General features: G+C 45.6%; 1 protein-coding gene across 3 annotated transcripts; it reads left to right on the forward strand.

Annotated features, from left to right (window-relative positions):
• The first annotated feature begins 235 nt into the window (after positions 1–235).
• Positions 236–24,443, forward strand: LOC121441209 (cAMP-dependent protein kinase catalytic subunit PRKX-like). 3 transcript variants are annotated; one of them, XM_041642363.1, is made up of 9 exons: positions 236–590; positions 9,087–9,255; positions 13,151–13,414; positions 17,950–18,069; positions 19,767–19,862; positions 22,026–22,083; positions 22,799–22,876; positions 23,239–23,388; positions 23,605–24,443. In XM_041642363.1, the coding sequence occupies exons 1-8, from the start codon at positions 425–427 to the stop codon at positions 23,362–23,364; spliced, it is 1,077 nt and encodes a 358-aa protein (XP_041498297.1). In that variant the 5' UTR covers positions 236–424; the 3' UTR covers positions 23,365–23,388; positions 23,605–24,443. The 3 variants fall into 3 exon arrangements, with proteins under 3 accessions (XP_041498297.1, XP_041498298.1, XP_041498299.1); XM_041642364.1 differs by having other exon boundaries at positions 23,608–24,443; XM_041642365.1 differs by lacking the exon at positions 19,767–19,862.
• Positions 24,444–24,764: the final 321 nt, after the last annotated feature.

A 24,764-nucleotide genomic window follows, 5' to 3' on the forward strand; every position in this document is an offset into this window, starting at 1 on the left:
GGGGGGGGGAGACGTGAGCCGGGACCCCCGAGCATCCCCCTCGTTCTATTTACTTTGGTACAGGCGCATCCCGTGGGCTCCGAAGGTAACAGGCAGGGCGGGGCTGCAACCCGGCTCCTCCCATCTCGGGGTAGGCGGAAGGGCGGAGCGCGAGGAAGACACCTCCCCAATCACGTCGTCCCGCCCCCCCCCCGCCCGCGTAGACCGGTCCCCGCCCAGCCGGCTTCCGCCTGGAATGAAGAGCGTTGCCATTGGCGTCTGTCCCGCGGACCCCACGCGCGTCCCGCCGGTTCCCGCCGCTCTGAGCCCCGCTGCGCGCGCTTCCATTGTCCTTACGGCTGTGGGAGCCGGGACGCGTGTGCGCTGCCTCTGCTGATGCCGAGGCTGCCTTTGCGCCCCCGTCTCACGGTGCGTCTCCCGCCCCATGGAGCCGCCCGCGGGGGCCGCGGCGACCGAAAAGGATCCTGCGCCCAAAGACGACCCCAAGGATGCCAAGGTCTCGGCGCCAGTTGGGGACCCCCCGACCAGGACGTCGCCTCCGCAGAAAGCTGGACACGCGCTACAAAACTGGGACACCGTGGCCACAGTGGGTGAGTGAGAACTCGCGTGTCGGGACGCAAGGGTCCCCTGCGACCCTGGGGCTTTTATCTCCCACACATTTCAGTACACGGTCTCCGGAAATGGGGCGGCCCTACGTCACAGAGCTTTAAGGAGGGTGACTTCACCTTGGGGACTCGGTGGCTCCCTGCTGGGGTGCCAGTCACCCCGGGGACACCACGCCCGGCCTCTCTGGCGCTTGCGCACCCGCTTGGGCCCTAGGGTGCCTCGGGGTCGAATCCAGCCTCCCTAGTGTGGACACCTGGTGGGGTTCACCTCCGGAGGACCCTTCAGGGACAGCTATGCCGATGTTTTCCCCGCATCCCCTGTGTGCCTGGGTCTAGGTTTTTCTTTAGTGGCTCCTAGTTTGGTCTCCCCGTGACCCTCCAGGTTACTCGAGAAGTCGGTGGCTTCCCTCACGGGCCGGGATGCTATGAGGGGGCTGGGATCACGCAAGGTATCGTGGGCAGCAGCTTCTCAAGTCTGTCTGGGGCATCTCGGAGACCTCGGTCGCTAGGACAGTTACGCCCAGTGTGTTGATTTTTAGGAAAGTGTTCCTGGAGGAGGGACGAAGGGAGGGATTGGCGTCCTCTGCTGGCACAGATGCTAGAGACTTCTTCGTGCACCCTGGTGTTAGAAGGGGTTCAGTGCCTAGGTTGAGGGAGTCAAGTCGGGGTTCCGCGCTAGGCTTGAAGGAGGATTAATACCTTCTGAGCCGGGCTGGAGAGATGGCTTGGTGGGTAAAGAAGTTTGTGACCCGAGTTTGATCAAGGTTCCAGCTTGGAGGAAACCGGCTTTTGATTGACTTTTGAAGGAAACGGAGCCCCTGTGAATGTCTTTTACTTATTATGATGTAGCCCTGGTTGACCTTACTGTCACTGTGTAGCTCAAGATGACCTTAAAGTGCACATTCCCCTGCCAATCCTTTCTAAGTGCTGAAATTGCGGCCCTACTCCACCGCAGATTGGTTATATAGTGCTGCGAACCGAGCCCCCGCCCTTGTTTTTGAGATATTGTTTGAACTGAAAGTCACTGCATAGCCCAAGCCCACTGGAGACTTCAGGCAATCCTCTTGTCTTAGCTTTCCCAGTGCTGGGACCATAGGAACTCACGGACACTCAACACTTCAACTGGTTCTCCACCCTTTTCTTTCTTTTTTGGAGACAAGGACTCTCTACATAGGCCTGGCTGTCCTGGAACTTACTGTGTGGACCAGGCTGGCTTTGAACCTAGAGATGATCCCACCTCCCAAGTGTTAGGATTAAATTCGTATACCACCACTCCTGGCTTCTTTGTTAATTTTTAAATTCACTTATTTACTGCTCCGCATATGGGCAGGGTGGGGGTCAGGGATCAATTTACAGACATCTGTTATTCTGCCCTCCACCAAGTTGGTCCAGGGTATTGAACTCAAATTCTTGGGTTTGGCAGCAAGCCTCTTCACCTACTAAGCCCTCTTTCAGGCCCACTGGGTCTCCCATTGGACCCCATTGGGCATCTTGGGAGCCTCCCTGGGCCGTGTCACATCCTGAATCCTACATCCTTTCTCTGCTGTGAGCTTGTTCCCTCCGAGTCTTCTAGAAGGACCTGGGTGTGTGCACATGTCAGCTTCCCCTCTCCCCAGTCAGCCTTTTATTTTATATACACACACTTAACTGAGCTACAAGAACTCTCATCATTGAGGACTCATATAAGTTTAGACTGTGACTATGACAAACATGGTGTTCTGGGGGTGTTTGAGACAGAGCTTTCATGTGTAGTCCTGCCTGTCCTGGTGCTTGTTGTGTAGACTAGACTGGCCTGGAGCTGCAGGTGCCTACAAGTACACACCACCCAAATCCACAGGGAGCCACCCCCACGCTCACAAGAGTACTCTAGAGCTCACCAGGCGACTCCTGCATCCCTAGTCAGTCCCCAGCACACGCCCTACTCTGCATTCTCCAGAAAATAAATATTGATGATATTGCCTCCTACCTGAAATTCATTTCATTCCAGGCTGAAGATGTGACTCCGTGAGTACAGTGCTTGTAGCTTAGGTGGAATAGTTCTTACAGCCCAATGGGAAGACTGCTTGTGGTTCTGCAGATAGGGTTTTGTGTGATTCAGTGGACAGTATTTATAGCTCCGTGGGTAGAGTAGCTCAGTTGATACAGTGCTTCCATTCAGTGGATAGAGTAGTATAGCTACGTGGGTGAGTGCTTGTGACTCAGTGGGTAGACTGCCTACTGCTCAGCGGGCAGAGTGCTTGCAGCTCAGTGGATCTCAGATCTAAATTTGCGTAACAGGCCCCCTCTGCTTGGCTGGACTTCTGCACTCATTTCCCTGGACTCGGGGGTGATGCCTTGTGTTCTGAGCTGTCACCTGTGCCTCAGTTTACTGTTCAGCACCTTCCTGGCTGGCTTTATGAAAGCCGGTGTTAAATCTGAAACTTGGTGTTAAATTCTCAGTACTGCTAGGGCAGGAGCTCTGTCTGGGTGGGAGTCTACTAAGATGTATGGTCACATGTCTGGCTGTCTTTCCGATCACCAACAGGCTAGCACCTTATTATACACTAGAGAGGAATTGTTGAGGGGGAGTAGGCACCTGGTCGTCCATAGTAACAATAATCCATATCTAGAGCCATCTAGAAGACACTTCAGGTAATTACGTTGAGGAGGGAGGTGTTTGGACACGGATGGGGACCCAGAGTGCTTAAAAAGGAAAAATATCATTCAGAAACTCATTCAGTCAATCACCAGTCAATACTGTCAGTCACAAGCATTCATGCCTGTGGATGAAATAAGAGCAGCTGTGTCATGCGCCTGTGTCCATTATGTTGTCCCCTCCACAAGCCCCAGCCTCACTGTCACTTGCCTGATTAGCACTAGAGGAGTAAGATGTGAGATTTGCATAACATTCATGGATATGTAAATATATACTTACCCACATTGTACCTCGAAGGCCTCCAGCTCCTTCTAGAGCAGTCCCATCCTAAACAGGAAAGGGAAGTCTCATCATAGATCTTTGCAAAGTTCCTAAAGACAGACACACTGCACAAAGCCCCTCGCCACAGCACCAAGTCCCTGAGCACCACCTTCTAATTCCTTGTGGTTTCTAGGGGTGGGGCTCATTGTCATTCAAGCCAAGCATCTGCCCCCGATGGAGAGTGAAGGATCATAGGGTAGAGGGATGTGTCTGGCTGAAGCACCCAGGAGCTGAACTGGATAGGAAGGGTCCTCCCTGGGGCCTGTGAGTGGTGGGGCTGATGCACTTACACCTTACACTCCTGTGTTTGTTGGGAGACCAACAGGTGAATCTACTCGCCCCATGCCATCTTAAACTCCACCAACCTGTGCCATTTTGGTTTAACCCTATGTGCATCATCTTGAACCCCGCCCACCTTCCGCCATCTTAAATCTCACCCAACCTCTACCATTTTGGCTTGACCCTATATGTGCCATCTTGGAGTCCACCAACCCTGTGCCATTTTGACTTGAACCTATGTGCGTCTTCATGAAAGCCACCCACCCTGTACTATCTTAACTGAACCTACCTTCATCATCTTGAATTCTACCTGGCCTGCTTCATCTTAAATAACCTACATGCACCATCTCAAATCCCACCTCTTGGCAGGCATTTTGAATTGTTCACTGACTTGATTTATTCTTTCAGATTACTTTTCCTGACTGTTTACTCCTCAAAACTCTCCTAGGACTTAAGGTATCCTCAACCCTTAGCTGTGTGTTTGTCCATCTCCTCAGCCACTGGCATCCTTTCTCGAATCACCAAAGGTGACACTCTGTTGTCCCTCTCTCAGAGGCACTTGTCCTGTATCACTGTGAAGGTGGTTCTAGAGTGAGTTTCAGGATGTTTTTGTTTTAGGACTGGGGCCAGACTGGGATGCCACCCAGAAGGAGGAAAGCAAGAACCTGTCACAACGTCAGTCACACAGGCCCGTGCTTCTTGCTTCAGTCACCCCTAAGCCTGGGTGCTCTACGCTGAGTCTGACCACACTCTTAGGACAGTACCTTCATTATCTGGAGAAGTTGAGCTTACTGGGGCTTTCTCTGTATTCACTCAAATTTTCATTTTATTTTATCTTTGAAATACTGGGCATTGAATATAGAATCTCATTTACACTAAGACAATCCCCTCCTTCTCCCTCTTAAGTCTCCTCACTCCTCCCCCTTTGTTTCCTGAGTCTCCCCTTGTAGCTCAGTCTTTCCTGGAACTCACTGTATAGTCCAGGGTGTCCTCAAACCACTGTTAATCCTTCTGTCCCTACCTCAGAAGTGCTAGGATTAAAGCCTGCCTCACCAGGCCAAGTTTATGCAAAGCTGGGGATTGAGCCCAGGGCTTCATGTGTGCTACACCAAATATATTACTTTCAGTTTTATTTCCTGTCTGAAATAGCCATCAGGTCATCACACTTCCTTTATTTTAAAAAGATTTTCTCCTGAGGTTGAGGGTGTAACTCAGTTGATAAAGTGCTTTTAACTCTGTGGGAAGAGTACTTGTGGCTTAGTAGATTGGCTCTTCTTATGGAAGGCCATCAGTGCTAATGACACATTGATATACCCGACACTTGGCTCCTCCAGGAATATTCTGGGCTGTACTTCCAGTCCACTCTTCTGTTTATTTTCCTTTTGTGAGGCTAGGAATGGAATGTGGGGAAATTTTTTTATTATTATTTTTGAGGGATGGAACCTAGGACCTTGTGTATGCTAGGCAAGCACTCCCCTGAGTTACACACCCAGTCCAAGAAAAATCTTATTAGTGTTATTATCATCATCATTATTGTTATTGTGCTAGGTGCTGGGGATATGGCCAGGGGACTCATTTGTGCCAGGCACGTACTCCAGCACTGAGCTGCACCCCCATCCATACCGCCCAGCTCTTTGAACACATAATGTGCTATATTTGACCTGGGACAAGAATCACCATATTCCAATATGATGGCGAAAAGGGAAAGAACCTGCATGCCTCTACACAGCCTACTGGGATTGTCCCTACTTGCACCCCATTGGTTACTGATACCTGGTTCTGGGCATCTGGGCCACTTTCATGTAACATCTGTGTCCGCCACCCTGGGAGCCTATTACATAAAAATTCATCCCTCCCCCATGCCAGTCATACAGAGAATTACTTCTGGAAGTTTCCAGGTATCATCCATGGATGGGGCACTTGACTACCATTTGTAGAGTGTGCACAGGGTGTGGGCAGCATCTTCCTACTCTGAGGTAGTCATTTTTTTAATTGAGGAGGCCACTCATCCTTGTGGCATAGAGGGCAACCTCGAAGTGTGTAAAGGCTATAAAATGGTGTACAATTAATTTGGGTGGTGATGTTTGTTACCTCGCTGCCCCCGTGACCTGGGAGTCACTTTACAGGTCAAGGGACTGTGCTAGAGTGACTGGTGTTAATGACTGGGGCTTAAACATCGAAGATGGAGTGATTTTTTTTTTTTTATCACATAGGGATGCTGGGGCATTCACTGGGATGGGCAGATAACAACATACATTTGAGTGATTGTGGGTATGCTGTAGTTTACAACCAAGGGATTAGGGGTGGAGGTTGTATAGGGGCAAACAACCGGATCCAGTGACAACACAATTCCTTCTACAGACTTTGAAAAATGGTGTGCAATGTGTATTAGCTAGCTTTCCATTGCTGTGGAAAAAAATCCTTGACATAATAAAATTATAAAGATGTGTTAGCGCCTGGTCTCAAATGTGTCTGTCTATAACTCCATTGCTTTGGACCTGTGGTAACCCAGAGCATCATGGGAGCATGTGGTAGAGCAGAGGTGCTCACTACATAGTGGTCAGGAAACAGAAGAGGAGACTGGAGTCCCAGTGCCCCATTCAATGACACGTCCCTGATGAGCTAAGTTTCTCCCACTAGGCAGTAAACAGCACCTTGCCCTGGGAGTTTCTGGTACTTTCTTGTTGTCTTTGTTCTGGCAGCTTCTGGCAGTTGGCGCTCTGTTGCACTGTGCTTTTCCACGGTGTTAGGTTTCTCAGCTGCTTTGCCTCTGCAGCTCCCCTGCTCTGTGTAATCAACACCACCAGCTGCCTCTGTACCCACAAGCCGCAGGCACAAGTGTGAAGGAAACAGGTCGGCAGCCATCTGACGCAGAAGCCATGCCGTGGACTGCACATCACAGTGCATCTGTCAGGTTCTGCTCACACAAAAGTGATGTGTCCCCCACCAATCAGAAACACTCACAGGGTTCTAGTGTCGCAGCACTTGCTTTTCTCATTGCTGCGACAAAATGCCTGATAATCAAAATTTAAGGGAGGAGGATTTATTGTGTCCCAGACTGGTGCCAGTCCATCATGGAGACAGGAATATAAATGTCAGGAGCAGAGAGAGGTGACCACTGGGACTCAGGTCTTTCTCCTCCTCCTTTAATCCGGGAACCCCAGCGAAGGAATGATAATGCCCACATTCAGGGTGGGATTTCCCACCTCAGTGACCCCCCCCCCACTTCAGTGAGCCCCATATTCAGGATAGCCTGGGGCAGACCCTGCTGAGGTTATTCTAAGAACATTTGGAGCATGCTTACCCCAATCCTCTCTGGAAAAGTGTATGTAAATACTCCCACCCACTTTTCCCATCTGATCCACTCTAGGCCAGTCCTGACTTCAGGATCACTTTTGACTCTCTGTGCCCCCTCCAGTCCTGTGTGTTCTGTGACAGGTGTCTCCTGATTGGTTGGCATCCTTTTCTAAATAACAGAGCTACAGAGATCCATTTTATATCCTAATTAATTTATTTTAAGCTAAGATAGCAGAAGTCAAAAGAAGTGTTTTTGAGACTGGGCATGACAAAGCATGCCTTTTCCCCCTTTAATACAACTTTGGTGCTGAACATGGTTCTCTTGGTCATTGGGCTATTCAGCCCACGGTCTAACTGTGGGTGGGTGGGTGTCTTTCTTGGTCCTGTGCCTAGCTCTACCTTGCTGTGGGGAACATCCTGCATGTTTGCAAAGATTGGGATTTTATGAGGTTTGCTTTTTCTTTTCTTTCTTTTTTTTTTTTATTTTGGGAGCAGGGGGTTGAGGACAGGGTTGGTTTCTGTAACTATCCTGGATATTCTGGAGCTTTCTCTGTAGACCAGGCTGACCTTGGACTCACAGAGATCTGCCTAATTCTGCCTCTAAAGTGCTGGGATTAAAGGTGTGCACCAACACCATCCAGTGAGTTTTGCCTTTTCTTTACTACATTATAAGGGTAAGCACTGTATGTTGAAGTATCATAAGGCAGAAAGCAACTGTGTTTAATTAAAAGTTGAGATGGGGGCTGGGTATTGATGGTACACACCTTTAATCCCAGCGTTTGGGAGCCAGAGACAGGTGGATTTCTTGAGTTTGAGGCCAGCCTGGTCTACAGAGTGAGTTCCAGTACAGTCAGGGCTACACAAAGAAACCCTGTCTATAAAAAAATGCCAGGATGTGGGAGTGTGAGTGGGTAGTTAGATGGGTGAATGGATGAATAAATTGGGAGTGGGGGTGGATGGTTTAGTACATAGAGTGAAACAGAAAAGGAGTGAGAGGAGAGAGAGGAAGAGATGGATATGGAGCTGGAAAAGGAAAGGAACAAAAGGGGCATAGCTAGAGATGAGGATGGAGAAAGATGAGGAAAGGAAGAATTAGGAGAGGGCAAATGCTGTTGGGAGAGGAAAAAATGAGGAGATAAAAGAGCAGAGGCAGCTGAGGGGTGGATGGAGGAAGAAAGTGCAGGAAGAGCAGAGAGATTCAAGAAGCGGAGCAGAAGCTCCAGGAAGAACTGGAGGAATGAGAGGAAACAAGGGAGGTGATAGAGGTGGAGGACCGAGGAAGAGGTGGTAAATAGAGAGAGCTAGGATTAAAATTACCCCACCAGGTCAGGTGGTGGTAGCACAGGCCTTTAATCCCAGCACTCGGGAGATAGAGGCAGGTGGATTTCTGTGAGTTTGAGGTCAGTTCTGCTCTACAGAGCTAGTTCCAAGACAGCCAAGGCTACACAAAGAAACTCTGTCTTGAGAAACAAAAAACGTACCCCACTAGGAGTTGCGGAGTCTAGCATCTGGGCTCTTCCCGTGACAGTGTTTAAATCATGGCCGACTTGAAATACAATCTCCAATACGTATAGCAGACAATTATTTTTTTAAGTTTTAGTCATTATTATTACTATATGTATGGTTGCATATTATAGCATCCTTGTGGACATCATAGGAAAGTTGTTGAGTGAGTTTAAACCACCCCCGCCCTGCCTTACATGGGTGTCTAGATTTGATCTCAGGTTATCAGGTTTGCAATGCAAGCCCTTTACCCTCAGAGCCATTTCCCTGGCTGCTTAATTGACAGTTGTGTATAAAAACATATGCATAAAGTCCTCAGTGCTCAAGTAAGTTTCTCTCCCTGTGTCCAGCTTTCAGGTCCCAGGTCAATATGGTGTTCATTTCTCAGATATGTATGCTTTTCCTGATTGAGGGGAGATTTGACTGGCTGCTTTGTTTTCTTTAAGGCACCGGAACATTCGGCCGCGTGAACTTGGTGAAGGAGAAGACAGGCAGGAGGTACTATGCCTTGAAGATTATGAGCATCCCGGATGTCATCCGCCTGAAGCAGGAGCAGCATGTGCAGAATGAGAAGGCAGTTCTGAAGGAAATCAACCATCCCTTCCTTGTTAAGCTGTGAGTTCCTGGCTCCTTCTTTCTAGCTCCCCACTTCTGCAAGGTTATTCTCTCAAGGGAGCATTATCGGGAAGGTGCTGGCTGTAGCTCAGTGAGTAGAATGCTTGCAGCTTACATGATAGAGAGCTTGTCGCTCAGTGGGTAGAGCACTTGTAGTCCAGTTGACTGATTGCATGTAACTCAGCAGGGAGAAAGTTTGTTGCCCAGAGGATAGAGTGCTTGCAGCCAGCTAATATAATGCTTGTAGCTCAGTGGGAAGAGTGCTTGCCCTCACCTAATAGAGTGCTTGTAGCTCAGAGGTATGAGGTAGGAGATGCTACCCGGGTTTTGTCTTGATTTCTTCTTAATTGTGCATGACTGTGCACATCCAAATCATACCCACAGAGGCCAGAACAGGGTGCTATATCCCCTTGGAACTGTAGTTTTGGGTAGTTGTGTACTGCCCAGCCAGGTGTTGGGATGCAAAGTTGCATCCTCCACAGGAGCAGCAAGTGTGCTTAACCTCTGATCCATCCCTCTAGTCTCAACCTATGAATTTTTATAACAACTCCTTTTGTGTGACCTGAATAGGCCTTGTGATGCTGATATCAATCTCTTCTTCAATATGATGCACCTGTAGAAGTCAAAGACCTGGATCTTTTATTACAGCATCTAGTCAAGATGACAGAGTAACCTAATTATTCATTCATAATTTTCATCTAAAACTCAACTGGTGATTTTTATCAATGTTAAAACCCTTTTTTGTATTTTAGAAATATATACACATTTATGTAAAATATATTATATATATATGTGCACATATATATGTCTATATATATATGTGGAGATCAAAGGATAACATCTGCCATTGTTACTTAGTTCGCACTAAGAGTTTGAGACAAGGTCTCCTGCTGGAACTCAGCAAGTATGACTGTCCCGTGAGCCCAGGAGAGGGTAAATTACCCGGCATGACATCATTGAAATACCACCACATGATAGTCATGTTATTCTAGAGTGTTCCATCTTGTTAGAACATCATAGATGTACACTATAGTCAAAATTCATTAGAATAGCATAGAATTAGAGTATCAGAGTTTGGAGAGAGGATTCAGTGGTTAAAAGCATCTGCTTCTCTTGCAGAGGACCCCAGTTCAATTCCCAACCCTCACCTTGCAACACACAGTCCTCTATAATTCTAATTCCAGGAGATCCTATGCCCTCTGCTGGCCTCTGTGTCTGCTGTACTCTTATATGTACACACACACACACACACATATATATGTACACACTTAAACACACAGATATAAATAAAATACAGAGAAGTATTTTTTAAAAATTTAAAACACAAGGACCTTAAATTATACATGAACTTAAATATTAGCCAAAATGGGTTCCTCTTGGTGGAAACACCAACTAAGGCTCATCCCTCTGTATCTGTCCCAGTCCTTCTTATGAGGACTCAGTCCTGTTAAGTCAAATCTATCCCAGAGACATCATTCTACCTGTTTCCCCATAAAGACCCGGTTCCACACACAGTCCTGTCCCAAGGTCTTGGGTGTGCAGACTTTTAACACAGAAATTTTGGAAGGATGAATCCTGAGTGGTTAAGTCAGACTAGACATCTCCACCCACTCCTGTGTGACTACACATTCCTTATAGGAATCTTTTCTTGCTTTTATATATTTTGCATTCATAGGACTCAACAGGCAGGTTAAGAGCTAGGTTAAAGTTCACTTAGTGTTACAGGGACTTGGAGTACTTACAGCCTGGCAGAACATGCCGTGTATCTGCCCAGCTGTGGGAACACAACTTAGTCGGGCCTTTGAACTTTCAAGGATGATGTGCATGCTGCTGGAGATCTTCAGGGTCATCATCCTGCTTGCGTGTGTCAGCTGTGAACGTGGAGTAGTCTGTTTGTCTTGAACAGACATGGGATGCATAATGAGAATGGCTTCAAACAGCTGATAGGACTCTCAGTTTGTATTGCTGCAGGGATCTGGGCTTATTTGCAAATGGCTTTAGTAAGAGTTGGTATTAGACTTAGCCCACTGTGGGTGGCACCATTCCCAAAGTACAGGGAAAATGTCCTGTTTCAACTGTCAACTGACACAACCCAAAAAGGTCTCACTGAGGAATCTTCCACTTCAGATCAGCCTGTGGGCATGTCTGTGGGAGTGTTCTGATTGATGACTGATGTAGGGATCTGCCCACTGCAGGCGGCACCATCCCCAGGTAGGATGAGAGTGTGCTGTCACTTGACACAGAAAATTTGTGCTCTGATTGGAGACCATGATCTCTCTTCTTGTACAACCATTCCTTTTATGTCAGAGGGATATACACACAGAGATCTAACCAGGAATGAAGCCTTGAGTAGAGTAAATTTTTGGAGAGGTATGAACTATAATCTCTGAAAGGCCCAGTGTCTCCGGACACAATACAGCAGGTGTCTAGAGGAGCCTCCCATCCTAGGGGATTATAGTCAGAGAGTGATCTGTAGACATTGCTTTGTGCGCGTGGAAAGCAGTGATGTTTTTGGATGAAAACCTTGTGGTAGTTGGGAGAGTTACTTGGCGGGGGGAGGGGAAGAGAGAGAGGGATAGATAGATAGATAGATAGATAGATAGATAGATAGATAGATAGATAGATATTAGTAGATAGATATTAGTAGATAGATATTAGTAGATAGATGATATAAATGATAGTTAAAGATAAATGATGGATGGATAATGGATAGATGATAGATGGTAGACAAGATAGATGGTTGGATGGATAGGTTAAATAGCTAGTTAATAGATGATTGGTAAATAGAAGAAAGGTAGATACATACATACATACATACATACATACACACATGCATATGTTCATACATACATAATACATACATAGTTTTGGTTAAGATCAGGGTGTTGGTGAAGGTCCCACCTAGGGCAACACTGGCTTAGCACATACTCTGCCTGCGAACTTCACCCTCAGGTTGTCCTCACATAGCAACCTAAGACATCCTAACATCAACCTGCAGCCACAGTCCATCTAAGCACAACCTTACCATTAGGTGAACTGACATCGGGCATCTTAATCAAACATCCTCATTTCTTACTGGCCAGCTTTGACTCTGTTGCTATGATAAAACAGTGACACAAAGGGACTGAGAGTCTCTAAGGGTTAACTTGGCTTTCACTTCTCTGTCACCATACCCCCCCCCCCCCCCATCTTGGAGGTAAGGCAGAGCAAGCAGAAGCAGAAAGTTTTCATCCAGCACAAGAAGCCCTCTCCACAGTGGGCAAGTTCTCCCATGTCAGTCATCAACTCCCTGCAGATACCCACGGGCCAGTCTGATGTGGGAAATGTCTCACTAAGATCCTACCTAGGTGACTCCAGGCTGTGTCGAAGGTGACAGCACATCTTACTGCAGCTAGGGAATGGTGTCACCCACAGTGGGCATGATCTGCATTCATCAATCAATTGAATGAAGAACCTCCTCACAGACATGCCCACAGGCCAGTCTGATATAGAAAGTTCTTTGTTGTACCGTTGACAGTTAAAGCTAACCAGGGCACATACATATGTTTGCACCTTTTTGTGTATTTATCTTTATATCTGTATTTATACAACAGGCCAGTCTGATAAAGAAAGTTCTTTGCCGTACCGTTGACAGTTAAAGATAACCAGGGCACATACATATGTTTGCACCTTTTTGTGTATTTATCTTTATATCTGTATTTATACTTTGATATTTGTATATAGACACATGTTAGTGTCTGTATACACCAGTATATTAACGGGAACATCTACCTCTGTATATCCAGAGTCTGCACACATGTCTTGCCATCCGTATCTATCAATCACCAACATCCATCTGCATCTACATCTGAGCACCTACCTCAACACCCATCATGCACTCTGTTGCATCTTGCAGGTTCTGGACTGGCCATGACAACCGCTTCCTGTACATGCTGATGGAGTTCGTGCCTGGTGGTGAGCTGTTCACTTACCTGAGGAACCGTGGCCACTTCTCCTCAGTTGCAGCAATCTTCTACTCCACAGAGATCGTGTGTGCCATCGAGTACCTGCACTCCAAAGAGATCGTGTACAGGGACCTAAAGCCTGAAAATATCCTTCTAGATAGGGAAGGGCACATCAAACTCACTGACTTTGGCTTCTCGAAGAAGCTGGTGGATAGGTGAGTGGGAACAATCACAGGGTCATCGGAGGTTGATCGACAATTGAAGGTTTGATTTAGGTGGGTGAACAGACATAAGCAGAATGCACAGTAGGCTCTGGTGTGATGCACCCCTCCCTCCATCTATCTAATTGGGTATCCTATTATTTTCTTACTAATGTTGTTAAACACTCCTAAAAAAGTTTTTTAAGGAAGAATGGGCTTATATTAGTTGGTTCCTGGTTCCATCATGGGATCACGTGCCAATAGGACCATGTGTAGAGGGCAGCTGCTCACATTGCAGCCACATACAGGAAGAGAAAATAGGAAATAAGGCAGGGTTCTCAAACCCTGAGCTCACCCCCTGCTGGGCACCAAGTGTTAAAATACCTGAGTCTGTGGGAAGCAGTCCACACCCAGTGTACAACTTTGGGAGTGGTGGTGTCCAGGTTGTGAGCAAAGGAGAAAATCATTCTGTTATCAGAGTGGTTGAATTTTGTTCTGGAAAATTGTAATAATGTCCATGTGAGAATAACTTTGTATTTGAATATATGTGCATATGCAAATATATTTAAATACATATCTATATTACACGTACATTTGTGCAGTTTATATGTTTACATACATGTATGTATGCTTACAGATATACACATACATGTAGATTTTACACACACAAGCATATGTTCAGGGATACTATAGCTAGGTAACATGTTAGTTCCATTTTTGTTGTTGTTTTTCAAGAGTTTCTCTGTGTAACAGCTCTGGCTGTCCTGGAACTTACCTTGTTGACCAGGCTGGCCTTGAGCTCTCAGAGATCCGCCTGCCTCTGCCTCCCAAGCGCTGAGATTAAAGGCGTGCGCCAGCACCGCTAGGGGGCAGTTTGATTTTTAATGTATTTTTTTGCCTCAAGATGTATTGTATGTGTGTGAGTGAGTGTGTGTGTGCATGCACGTGCACATACATGCACATGCGTTACCCACAGAGATCATAAGAGAGCATTGGATCCCCTAGAACTGGAGTTACAAGTGAATGCCTGCAGTCATGTGGGCCCTGGGTACTGAACCCAGGTTCTCTGCAAGAGCAGCCAGCCCTCTTAAGGCTGAGCCACCTCTCCAGCCTCCATCTTAGTGTTTTCTATTTATAGAACTCTTTCCTTAGGGTCCTCTGCTCAGGGCTAAGGGAGCCCCTCGTAGGTAATGAAGAAGATGGTGTCACATTCCTGTTAAGCCATAGGGTGGGGGTGGGGGTGGGGGGAGAAGGCTTCACATTGAGGAAATCAGGCACTTTGCAGCCTCAGCAGGGTATCTCTGTGCTGGGGACAGATTCTCTGTGGTCCCAATACTAGCAGAGTATGCTAAATACCCTTGACCAACCAGACAACCATTGGGGTATTTTTGCAAAAAAAAAAAAAAAAAAAAAAAAAAAAAAAAACGGATTGCCTGTAGAGAGTTTCAAGGCTGTAGAAAGAAGTCAGGCCCAAGGCTGTAGAAATTTCCACCTAAGGCATGCAAACCTCCAGCCTGGGGCAGACACAGAAAGACTCAGCTTTCAGCCCGGTAAGTGGAGCTCTCTCAGGTCCAGTTACCTGTGGCCTCCTCAGCTACTGTGCTCTATCTACCCTGATCTTGTTCTAACTGAGTCAGGCTACAAGGATCGAAATCTGAGTTAATGGGCCCAGAAGCACACAGGAGCCAGTGACTGACTGGCTCCTAGTGTATTCCATCGGGATGGGGTATGAGGCAAAGGGTGTGTGTGCACCCCAAACTGGATGAGCTTGAACTCCTGATCCTTGTGCCTTAACCTCCCGAGTGCTTAGATGACAGGTGCGCATCTCATGTCCTGTTTCCACTGGGACTAGAACCTGGGCCCTGTGTCTGCTAGGCAAGCGCTCTATCTATTCAGCTACACGCTTCCCACCCACAAAGCTGTCGGCACTCTACTCACTGACCTATAGTTCCATCCCTGCACAATCCCTTGCACCAGGTCCGGATCCATTATTTACAGATTCTGGGCCTGAGTCCCTTCTGTACATTTCACTTGCAGGACTTTTCTCCCCATCTATTCCCTGCTCTGTCTGGTTCACTGCACAGAGGTTTTTCGTGTTGTGCCCTCCCACTGCCAACCTTCCTGAGCCACTAGAGTCCTTTTCGGAAAGTCCTTGTGCTGTGACTTGTCAAGTCCCCTGTAACTGGAGTTACAGGTGGTTGTACCACCACCACGTGGATGCTGGGGATCACAAGAACAAATACTCTTATTCACTGAGCCATCTCTCAAGCCCTCTCCCCCCCCCCCTTTTTTGGTTTTTCTAGACAGGGTTTCTCTGTAACTTTTGGAGCCTGCCCTGGAACTTGTTCTGTAGACCAGCTTGGCCTCAAACAGAGATCCGCCTGCCTCTGTCTCCTGAGTGCTGGGATTAAAAGTGTACACCACCACTGCCTAGCTCAAGCCCACTTTTTAAAAAATAATTTATTACATTTATTTATTTTGGATGGGGAAATGTGCCGTGGTGCATAGGTCAGAGGGACAGCTTGCAAGAGTTAGTGCCCTCCCGCCTCCATGTGGGTCCCAGGAATTGAACTACGGTTCTCAGGCTTGACACAGTGCTTTGACCCAGTGAGCATCTGCCTAGGGTTTCAAGCATGCTATGCCAATGCTCTGTCCACTTTGCCATGGCCCCAGCTTCAGGACATTTTCATCATGTGTAAACATGAACCTCTCCACACACCCTTCATTCGCCCCTCACAGCCCATTGGAATACATCATATCGCTCTACATCTTCCTGGCCCACACACTTCATACACACACAACATCATTGCAATATTTTTTCCTTTTCATGTCCAACTTATGCAATGGCCTCTTTATCTATGTAGTGCCGCCCTCCAACCTATCATCCTTTTCATTGCTGAATAATATTTCATTTTAGAGTTTGACCACGTGGCTTTATTAAACATTATATAGCTTAATTTCTTTTTTTAGTTGAATCTTTCTTTTGAAGAAAGAAACAATCAATTTTCTTATATGTTCTACAGTTTGCAGATGTCAGCAGCTGTTTTCCACACCAATTGGCTGTTTTTAAATATAAATTAAGGCTGGGTATGGTGGCACACACCTTTGATCCCAGCGCTCAACAGGCAGAAGCAGGAGGATCTCTGTGAGTATGAGGCTGGCCTGATCTACACAAGTGAGTTCCAAGATAGCCAGCTCTGTTACATAGAGAAATGTTTTCTCAAAATAAACAAAAACTCAGAAGTCCTGATGCTCCTGCCTCCGCCTCCACATCTCTTTATGCCATGCTGGAAATTGAACCCAGAGCCTACTGCACGCCAGGCATGTGCTCTGCCAACTGAGCCACATTCCTAGCCCCATCACTAATTTTTTTAAAAGAATGTGTAGGTTGAACCTAATGTCTTTATTTTTTTATATTTTTTTAATTATCATGTGCAGTATTCTGCCTGTATTAACCCCTCACACCAGAAAAGGGCACCAGATCTCATTACAGATGGTTGTGAGCCACCATGTGATTGTTGGGAATTGAACTCAGGTTCTCTGGAAGAGCAGCCAGTGCTCTTAACCTCTGAGCCTTCTCTCCAGCCCCATCGCTAATGTTAAAGATGATTAATACTGATTATTGATTCTGCATATTGATTTGCCCATCATCCCCCACCCTCTCCTTCCCTAGTATGCTTTCCACTACCTTCAGTTTTGTTTGTTTGTTTAATTATGTGTATCTGTGTGTATGTTCATGTGAGCACAGTACTAGCAGGGGCCAGAAAATGATCATGAGTCCATTAATCAAATTATGTGTAAGTTAATGCAAGGAAGACATTCAGCGAAGAACATGTCACTACAGGGTCAGTTTATGTTATCACCATAGATGAGGCAGCTGGGTGTGGTAGTCCATGCCAACCATGGGAGTAGGCAAGTTTGAGGCCGACCAGGACTACAAACTAGGAAAAGAGCTTAGATTCAGGAGTGTTTATATTATCCTCATCGTCATTATTATTGTGTGCATGCTGAATGTTTGAGCACATATTTGTCACAATGCAGGTGTGGAAATCACGGGACAGCCTTTTACAGTTCGTTCTCTCCTTCTGTTTCTTATGTGGATTGATCTTAGGCTTGTGTGACTTTACCAGCTGAATACCCAAAGTTTGGATTTCCTTGGCTTTATGGAACAGGTTCGTCTACCTAGGCCAACATGCCAGTCTGATGTAGAAAATCCTTTACTGAAACCCTTCCCAGGGGATTCTGGGTTATGTCAGTTGACAGTTAAGTTCACACAGCATCCCAGTGTAGAAAATGGGTCTGCCCACAGTGAATATGGCTTGTGCCTCAAATACTTTCACATCATGAAATCTTAGACTTGTCACATCAGTGGGTGTTCAGAAAGGTTTAGATTTGGGAGCATCTTGGATTTTTTCAGGTAGGAATATTCAATTTATGTGGCCACCCGTCAGTTTTCTTCATGGTGACCATACTTGCAACTTGGTCTTCATCAACCCTATGTTATGGCATCTTCCAAATTTCATGGATACTGCTTCTGTCATCCCCCATAGGACATGGACCCTCTGTGGAACACCGGAATACCTTGCCCCAGAAGTCATTCAGAGCAAAGGCCATGGGAGAGCCGTGGACTGGTGGGCACTGGGCATCCTTATATTCGAGATGCTGTCTGGGTGAGTGACCCTCCTGAATGCAACCGGACACACACGGTATCTTCTTCACACCCCACACAGTACCTTGAATCTCCTTTCTGACACTTGGCACATGGACGTACTCACTGCACTATCAAGATTTGGAGGGTATTTATTTTTCTATAAACCCAGTATTTAGTTTCCTTAAACGAGAATTTAAATTTTCAAAGACATTCATAGTTGCCTATGTGTAACATCCATCTTATTTGTGGGATGACACATGAGGCTGAGCAGTACCCACGGGGAACAAATGACACCAGTCAAACAGTGTAGTAGTGATAGAAGAGCAGATGAGGAAGGCAATGCTGTGCTGTTTCTTCACCACCCTAAATTTCCTTTCTTGGCAATGCATAGAATGTGGGAGTTATGGGCTTTGTTTGTCTCCCACTTGCCTGGAAGGTTGGTCATTCCTGAGGGTCACTATTATCTGTCAAGTCTAGTATACACTTGAGAAAATTGTATAAACATAGAAAATGAGATGTCCCCAGATCTAGGTGTAGCTGGAAGAATTGGAGGCCAATACCCTGACAGTGTTCACCTGTGTAGACCTAGAGTCACTGGCTCCTGCTGGGGAAGTGACAGTTGTCTCAGCCCCACGGGTTTTTCTCTGGTGCCTAGATAAAAGAAAGTCCATCCTTTGTGTATCAAACCAAGTATTAAAAAAAAAACAGCTTGCAGGAGGATTTTACTAAAATAGTATGAGATTTGTCAAGAAGGAGCATCCACCTACCCACCCACCCATATATACATACATATACTCATCTAACCATCTATTCATACATCAGCCCACCAATCCATTCATCTGTCCATCCATCCATATACTCACTTATCCACACACTTACCCATCCATCCATCCACCCACCAGTCATCCATCCCCCAACTCATCCATCTACTCACCCACCCACTCATCTACCGCATCCATCCACTCTTCCAGCTCCTGGAGGCTCCTGGTATGCTTGGCTTTTGTGGCCTCTTCAATCCCATCTTCACATGGCTTCTCCTATGGCTCTGTATTTGTTCTGTCTTAAGGTTACTGTTACTACATCTAGAGTCATCCTTACTCAGGATGAACTCATCTCAAAATCTGTCACTCATTCTCTAGGTAAAGACCCTATGTGCAAATGGGTCCCAGTGATGTTTTCTGGAAAATTTGTACATATTGTCTGTGTGTGTGTGTACAATACATGAAATATAATTTCTTTGAAATATCTACAAAATGTATAATATATAACATAACTCATAAGATACACACATATGCACACACACACATACACACAAACAAGGAAATGCTTTAAAATCAATATAAAATTTTTTTCATGTCGTACTGATTATGAAGAAAAGCCTGGGGTCCCAATATCTTTTTAAAGGGCACATCTCCAATACTTTCTGCTACTAAGCCCCACCTCTCAAAGGTTTATAATGGTCAGTTCCACCCCCTGCTGGGGATGAAGTCATCAACAGAGGCCCTCTATGCTTTCCCTGTCTTCCTGTGGCTACACTGCCTCCTGAGAGCATCTGCTTGCCATCTGTCTTCACATGGCCATGTTGCCAGTTTGTCAAGCAGTGGAGCCATCTGACACAAATTATTTTTTGCCTCCATTAAGCAAAAATAACTGGCACAAAGTAGACATAATTCTGTATTTAATTCTGCTAAAAATACACACTTCTCTCTGCAACAGGTTTCCCCCATTTTTTGATGACAACCCATTTGGGATTTACCAGAAAATCCTTGCGTGCAAAATAGATTTCCCCAGACACTTGGATTTCACCTCTAAGTAAGTGCACTTGCGACTTCCTGCCCTGTCCCTGTGTTTATTTTCAGCGCTTTGTGAAATAATACTGAAAGCACACACTCCTGGCAAATTCTCTGATTCATTACATATGCCAACCACTTTTCCCACCAGGAAGGGAAAGCTTTTCATTTTACTGAAATATAATATTTGAAAGGCCTGTTATATATCTCATTCCTTTTGAGATAGAATGTGTTGAAATTAATGCAGATTTGGAGCCAATTGTATAAGTGATCACTCTGTCCATCAATCCATCCATCCATCCATCTATCCATCCATCTAATTTATTAGTTATTAATTTATAGTTGAGTGAGGGTCCTATTTTGTAGCCCTAGCTGTCCTGGTACTGCTGTGTAGATGAGGCTAGCCTTGCTTGAACTCATAGATATTATCCCCCTGAGTTCTGAAATGAAAAATGTACAACACTGTGCCAGGCCTATTTATTAACTTTTTAACTTTAAGTTTTTAAACTCTTTTTTGAACCACTAAGAAAAGAGGGGCTTAGTGGGAAGAAGTTAGGTTATTGGAGATAGGCCCTTGAAGGAGATGCTGGGGTCCTAGGCTTTTCTTCATGATCACTTCAATGTGTAAATATGGTATTTTTATTAATGTTTTGACAATTTCATACACATGTATGGTATATTTTGCTGAGATTGGTTTATTAGTTGAGCTAGAAAGGCAAACCTCTGTGGCTCCACAAGTGTTCTTTTTTTCTGTCTTTTTCTCTTTATAAAATTGCATTCATCATAAAGAATTATTATATACAAGGTCAACATGTTGCTTAAAAAACATTTGCTCAGTATTCATACTGACCATGCATTTCATGAAGACTATGGTAAAATTAGTGGAAAAGAAAAAACAAGGGTTAAAAAATATATAAATACCTTTAACTTTCTTTGATTTGAGTGTGGTTAAATTTGAGCATTTTCTAACCAGAATGAGCCTTCATCTCCAATCGTTTATTTTTTTCATTTAGTTAATTAGGAAGAAGGGTCCACACAGTTCAGAACTTCTGATCCTCCTCTTTTAGCCTCCCAAAGGCAGGGTGACAGACAGATCTGTGCTACCTGTATCCAGACTATGTAATACAGCAGATGGAACCCAGGGCCGGGTGAGCACTGTACTCACTGAGTAGAAGCAATCAACCAACTGAGAAATAAGCATTCTGCCCACTGAGCGACAAACCCTCATCCAATTTAACTGCAAGCTCTCCGCCCGCTGTGTTACAGCCACCCTTTCCACTGAACTACAGTTCCTCTTGGATATTATTATGGGTGCTATGGATTGCAGGATATTTGTGTGCACGTGTATGTGCGCGCGCACACACACACACACACACACACACAGAGCATCCCATCTCCACCCTGCCTTAATTTCTCCAAGTCTTTGATTTACTGCACCTCACTGTCCTTTGCATTCTCTGTCTTTTATCCACAATAAAGACACAGCAGAGTGGCTGGTGTTTGGGATTTTATTCAGCAGGTGTGCTGGGGCTGCAAACTCGGTCTCCCTAGACAGACCTGCATAAACGAACACAGGTGTGGTCCTGCAAAGCCGCCTTGTCAGTTATACAGGAGGAAACAATGCTGGGATAGATAAGTGCTAAAGGGTTGCGGGCAAATTCCCTGGATGGAGGGCTTGTGGCTTAGTGGGCGGAGTGCTTGTAGTTCAGAGTACTTATCGGCAGAATTGGCTGGGTGCTGGTTGTTCAGTGGGGAGAGTGCTTATACTTCAATCAGTAGAGATTTTGTACCAATTTTCTACCATTTGAGTACTTGGTAGTTGAACACTGCGTAGAGTACTTGTAGCCCAGTAGACAGAGTGCTTGTGGCTCAGTGGGGAGAGTGCCTGTCACTCAGTGAGTTGTGCTGGTGCCTCTCTTGGCATGCCCCGAGACCTGGGCTTCATCCCTCACTGTGTAAATGGTACTACACACGTCTGTAGCCCTGGCTTGTAATAGGCAGAAGCCAGAGGTCAGGGGTTGAAGGTCAGTGTTAGGAGTGGGAGCCCAGGAAGCAAGCAGCCTACCCACCCTGCCCCCTGCAAATGCTTTCCCTATGGACACACTGTGCGAGTGCAGGTGAGGTTGGTGCCTGTGTTGTTTCTGGCATTTTCCATATCTAAGTGGTGTCTGCTCTGTTCATGCAGAGACCTGATCAAGAAGTTGCTGGTGGTAGATAGGACCCGGCGCCTGGGCAGCATGAAGGTGAGTCATGCCAGGGTGTTCCAGTTTGCACACTGATAGTAACATCATCAGGGTGTTCCAGACCATGCTCAGTGTTCGTTATTTTTGTGGTTTGTTTGTTTTTATTAATTCTGTGTATATACTACCTGGGTATATCACCAGCCACAGTGGGCAGAACACACCGGTTTCCCTGCTGCTGCAGTTATAGGTTGTCCACCACCATGTGGGTGCTGCAAACCAAACCTGGGTTCTGTACAAGAGTAGCCATCTCTCCGACCCATTTTTGCTGTTTCCATGTAGCCCAAGCTAGGCGTAAACTATGTAGCTGAGAATCACCTTGAACTTGTGACCACCCACCTCTACCTCCCAGAGCAGGCATGACAGACTTGCAACACTCCTCATGGTTGACTTATTATTCTTTGTTAGAGTTTTATTATTATTTATTTGCTTGTTTTTTCTTATTTGTTTGTTTGTTTGTTTTTGAGGTGGGGTTTCCCCAAGTAGTCTGGCTGCCCTGGAACTCTCTATGTAGACTAGACTGACCTCAAATTTTACAGGAATCCACCTGCCTTCCTTCCCAGAGTGCTGGAATTAAAGGCATATGCCACCACATCTGGCCACTTATTTTTTTAATCTGCTTTATTGGAGAGAGACTTTACAAATACTACCACATACACACACACACACACACACACAGTTTTTCTAAAGCTTTTTACTGTATATGTTTATTCTCAAGAACGGGGTAGAAGACATCAAGCGGCACCTATGGTTCCGGGGTGTGGAGTGGGAGTCAGTGCCACAGAAGAAACTCAAGGTAGGACTATCATACACCCTTAAACTAAATGAACCCCTCCATATCCTAGCCTAACCATCCACCAAGCTCCCACTGCTGTGTCTCAGTCTTAAAAATTAATTTGGCAGAGATTTATTTAGTGATTGTCTCCATGTATGTGTATTAGTTTATGTACACCATGTGACTGCAATACCCGGGTGGCTTCAGCCCCTCCTTGTAAAATTTACATTCTGAGTGACAGGCAGTGCATGGCCCCACTCAGCTGCCTCGTGTTACCATTCCCTGTGAGCCATGCAAACATTACTGTCAGTCAACAAAAGTATTCGACTTCCTCACATTTCTGCATAATGGTGCTTCCCTTATTTATTTTGTGTGACCCTTAGCCACCCATTGTACCCAAGTTATCGGGTGATGGCGACACCTCCAACTTTGAGACTTATCCAGAGAGTGAGTGGGACAAGACCCCACCTGTGTCTGACAAAGAACTGGAAACGTTCAAAAATTTCTGAGGAACGGGAACCCACATCTGCAAGGTGAAACTTTTGTATTTCTGAATTTTAAGGTAGGATGTCATATAGCCAAGGATAGCCTTGAACTTAGCATGTGGTCGAAGAAATAACACTCTGTGCAGCTGAGGATGGGGAGTTAGCCAGTCTGCAGGATTTCTTAAAATGATTGACAGGTCAGTTACTAGTAGATATTGCCAATCACTTAACTGCCCCCCTCCCGCTTTCTTTTTTCTTTGCTAGAAGCATGAAGAATTCCACGCAGTGCCGAGGACCAGAACCATTTTTGTTGCTTGACTTTATTTTCTTTCCTGAAAAACTAGAAGGATTCGGTATATGTATCCACTACCCATTCAAGGCTAACGGGATCATTGCCCTCGGGACCCAGCCTCATTTCAAAACTAGAAACCTGCCCGTTGGGAAGTTTGTAAAACCTGTTAAATTGTAGATTTTTTTCCCTTCTTTGTGAGTCTTGTGTTTGTGCTGTGTAGTTATTGTTGTTGTTTCGCTACTGAATTTTGTAAGTTTGAATTTGACCCATTTAATTCTAGCTGTCACTGTGTATGTGCACAGACAATGTGCAAAACTGATACTTTGATATGCCTGGGACATGTTTATTTTCCCAAGTTTTCTGAAAAATCTGTCACCCTGCAGGCAAAAAAAGGGGGGGGGTGAGATATATGCATTTTTAAAATGCTTTTCTATGCATTTTGCAGTCATTTGTGTGCATTGTTTGTTAGGTTTCTCTCTGGTCACTATAAACTTGGAAGGCAGGAAGCCACATGCCCTGCAGACCCTCTTTCAAATATGGCACAAACAGGTGACTTTCTGCAATCTTCCAGTTTACACGTTTCCAGTAAAATATCCTTTCCTAAAATTAAGCCAGAACTTTGTATAATGCATTAACCACTTGGCATCCTGGGTGCAAAGATTGCCTTTTTATGATAATACAAATTTATCCACATTCCCAAAAGGGAACTTTAAGGATCCACCCCTCAACTCCCTCCTCTGTTGTAAATGACATTTTCTTCCCACCAAACTCAATCCTGTTCTTCCAGCCTTGTTCATCTGTAAAAACTCAGGTTCTAGGCTGGTAACTTTTTTTTTTCTTTACTTTACTTTTCTTTTTTTCTTTTTTTTTTTTTTTTTTTTTTTTTTTTTGAGACAAGAGTTTCTCTGTGTAATGGGCCTAGCTGTTCTGGAACTAGCTCTGTAGACCAGGCTGGCCTCAAACTCACAGAGATCCACCTGCGTCTGCCTCCCAAGTGCTGGGATTAAAGGTGTGCACCACCACTGCTCTGCCGGGCTGGGAACTTTTTTTTTTTTTTTTTTTTTGTGGTTTTTTGAGACAGGGTTTCTCTGTGGTTTTGGAGCCTGTCCTGGAACTAGCTCTTGTAGACCAG

The sequence above is a fragment of the Microtus oregoni genome, unplaced genomic scaffold (genome assembly GCF_018167655.1).
Source record: "Microtus oregoni isolate MIOR12 unplaced genomic scaffold, Mior012 000074F_001, whole genome shotgun sequence".
Taxonomy (NCBI): Eukaryota; Metazoa; Chordata; class Mammalia; order Rodentia; family Cricetidae; genus Microtus; species Microtus oregoni.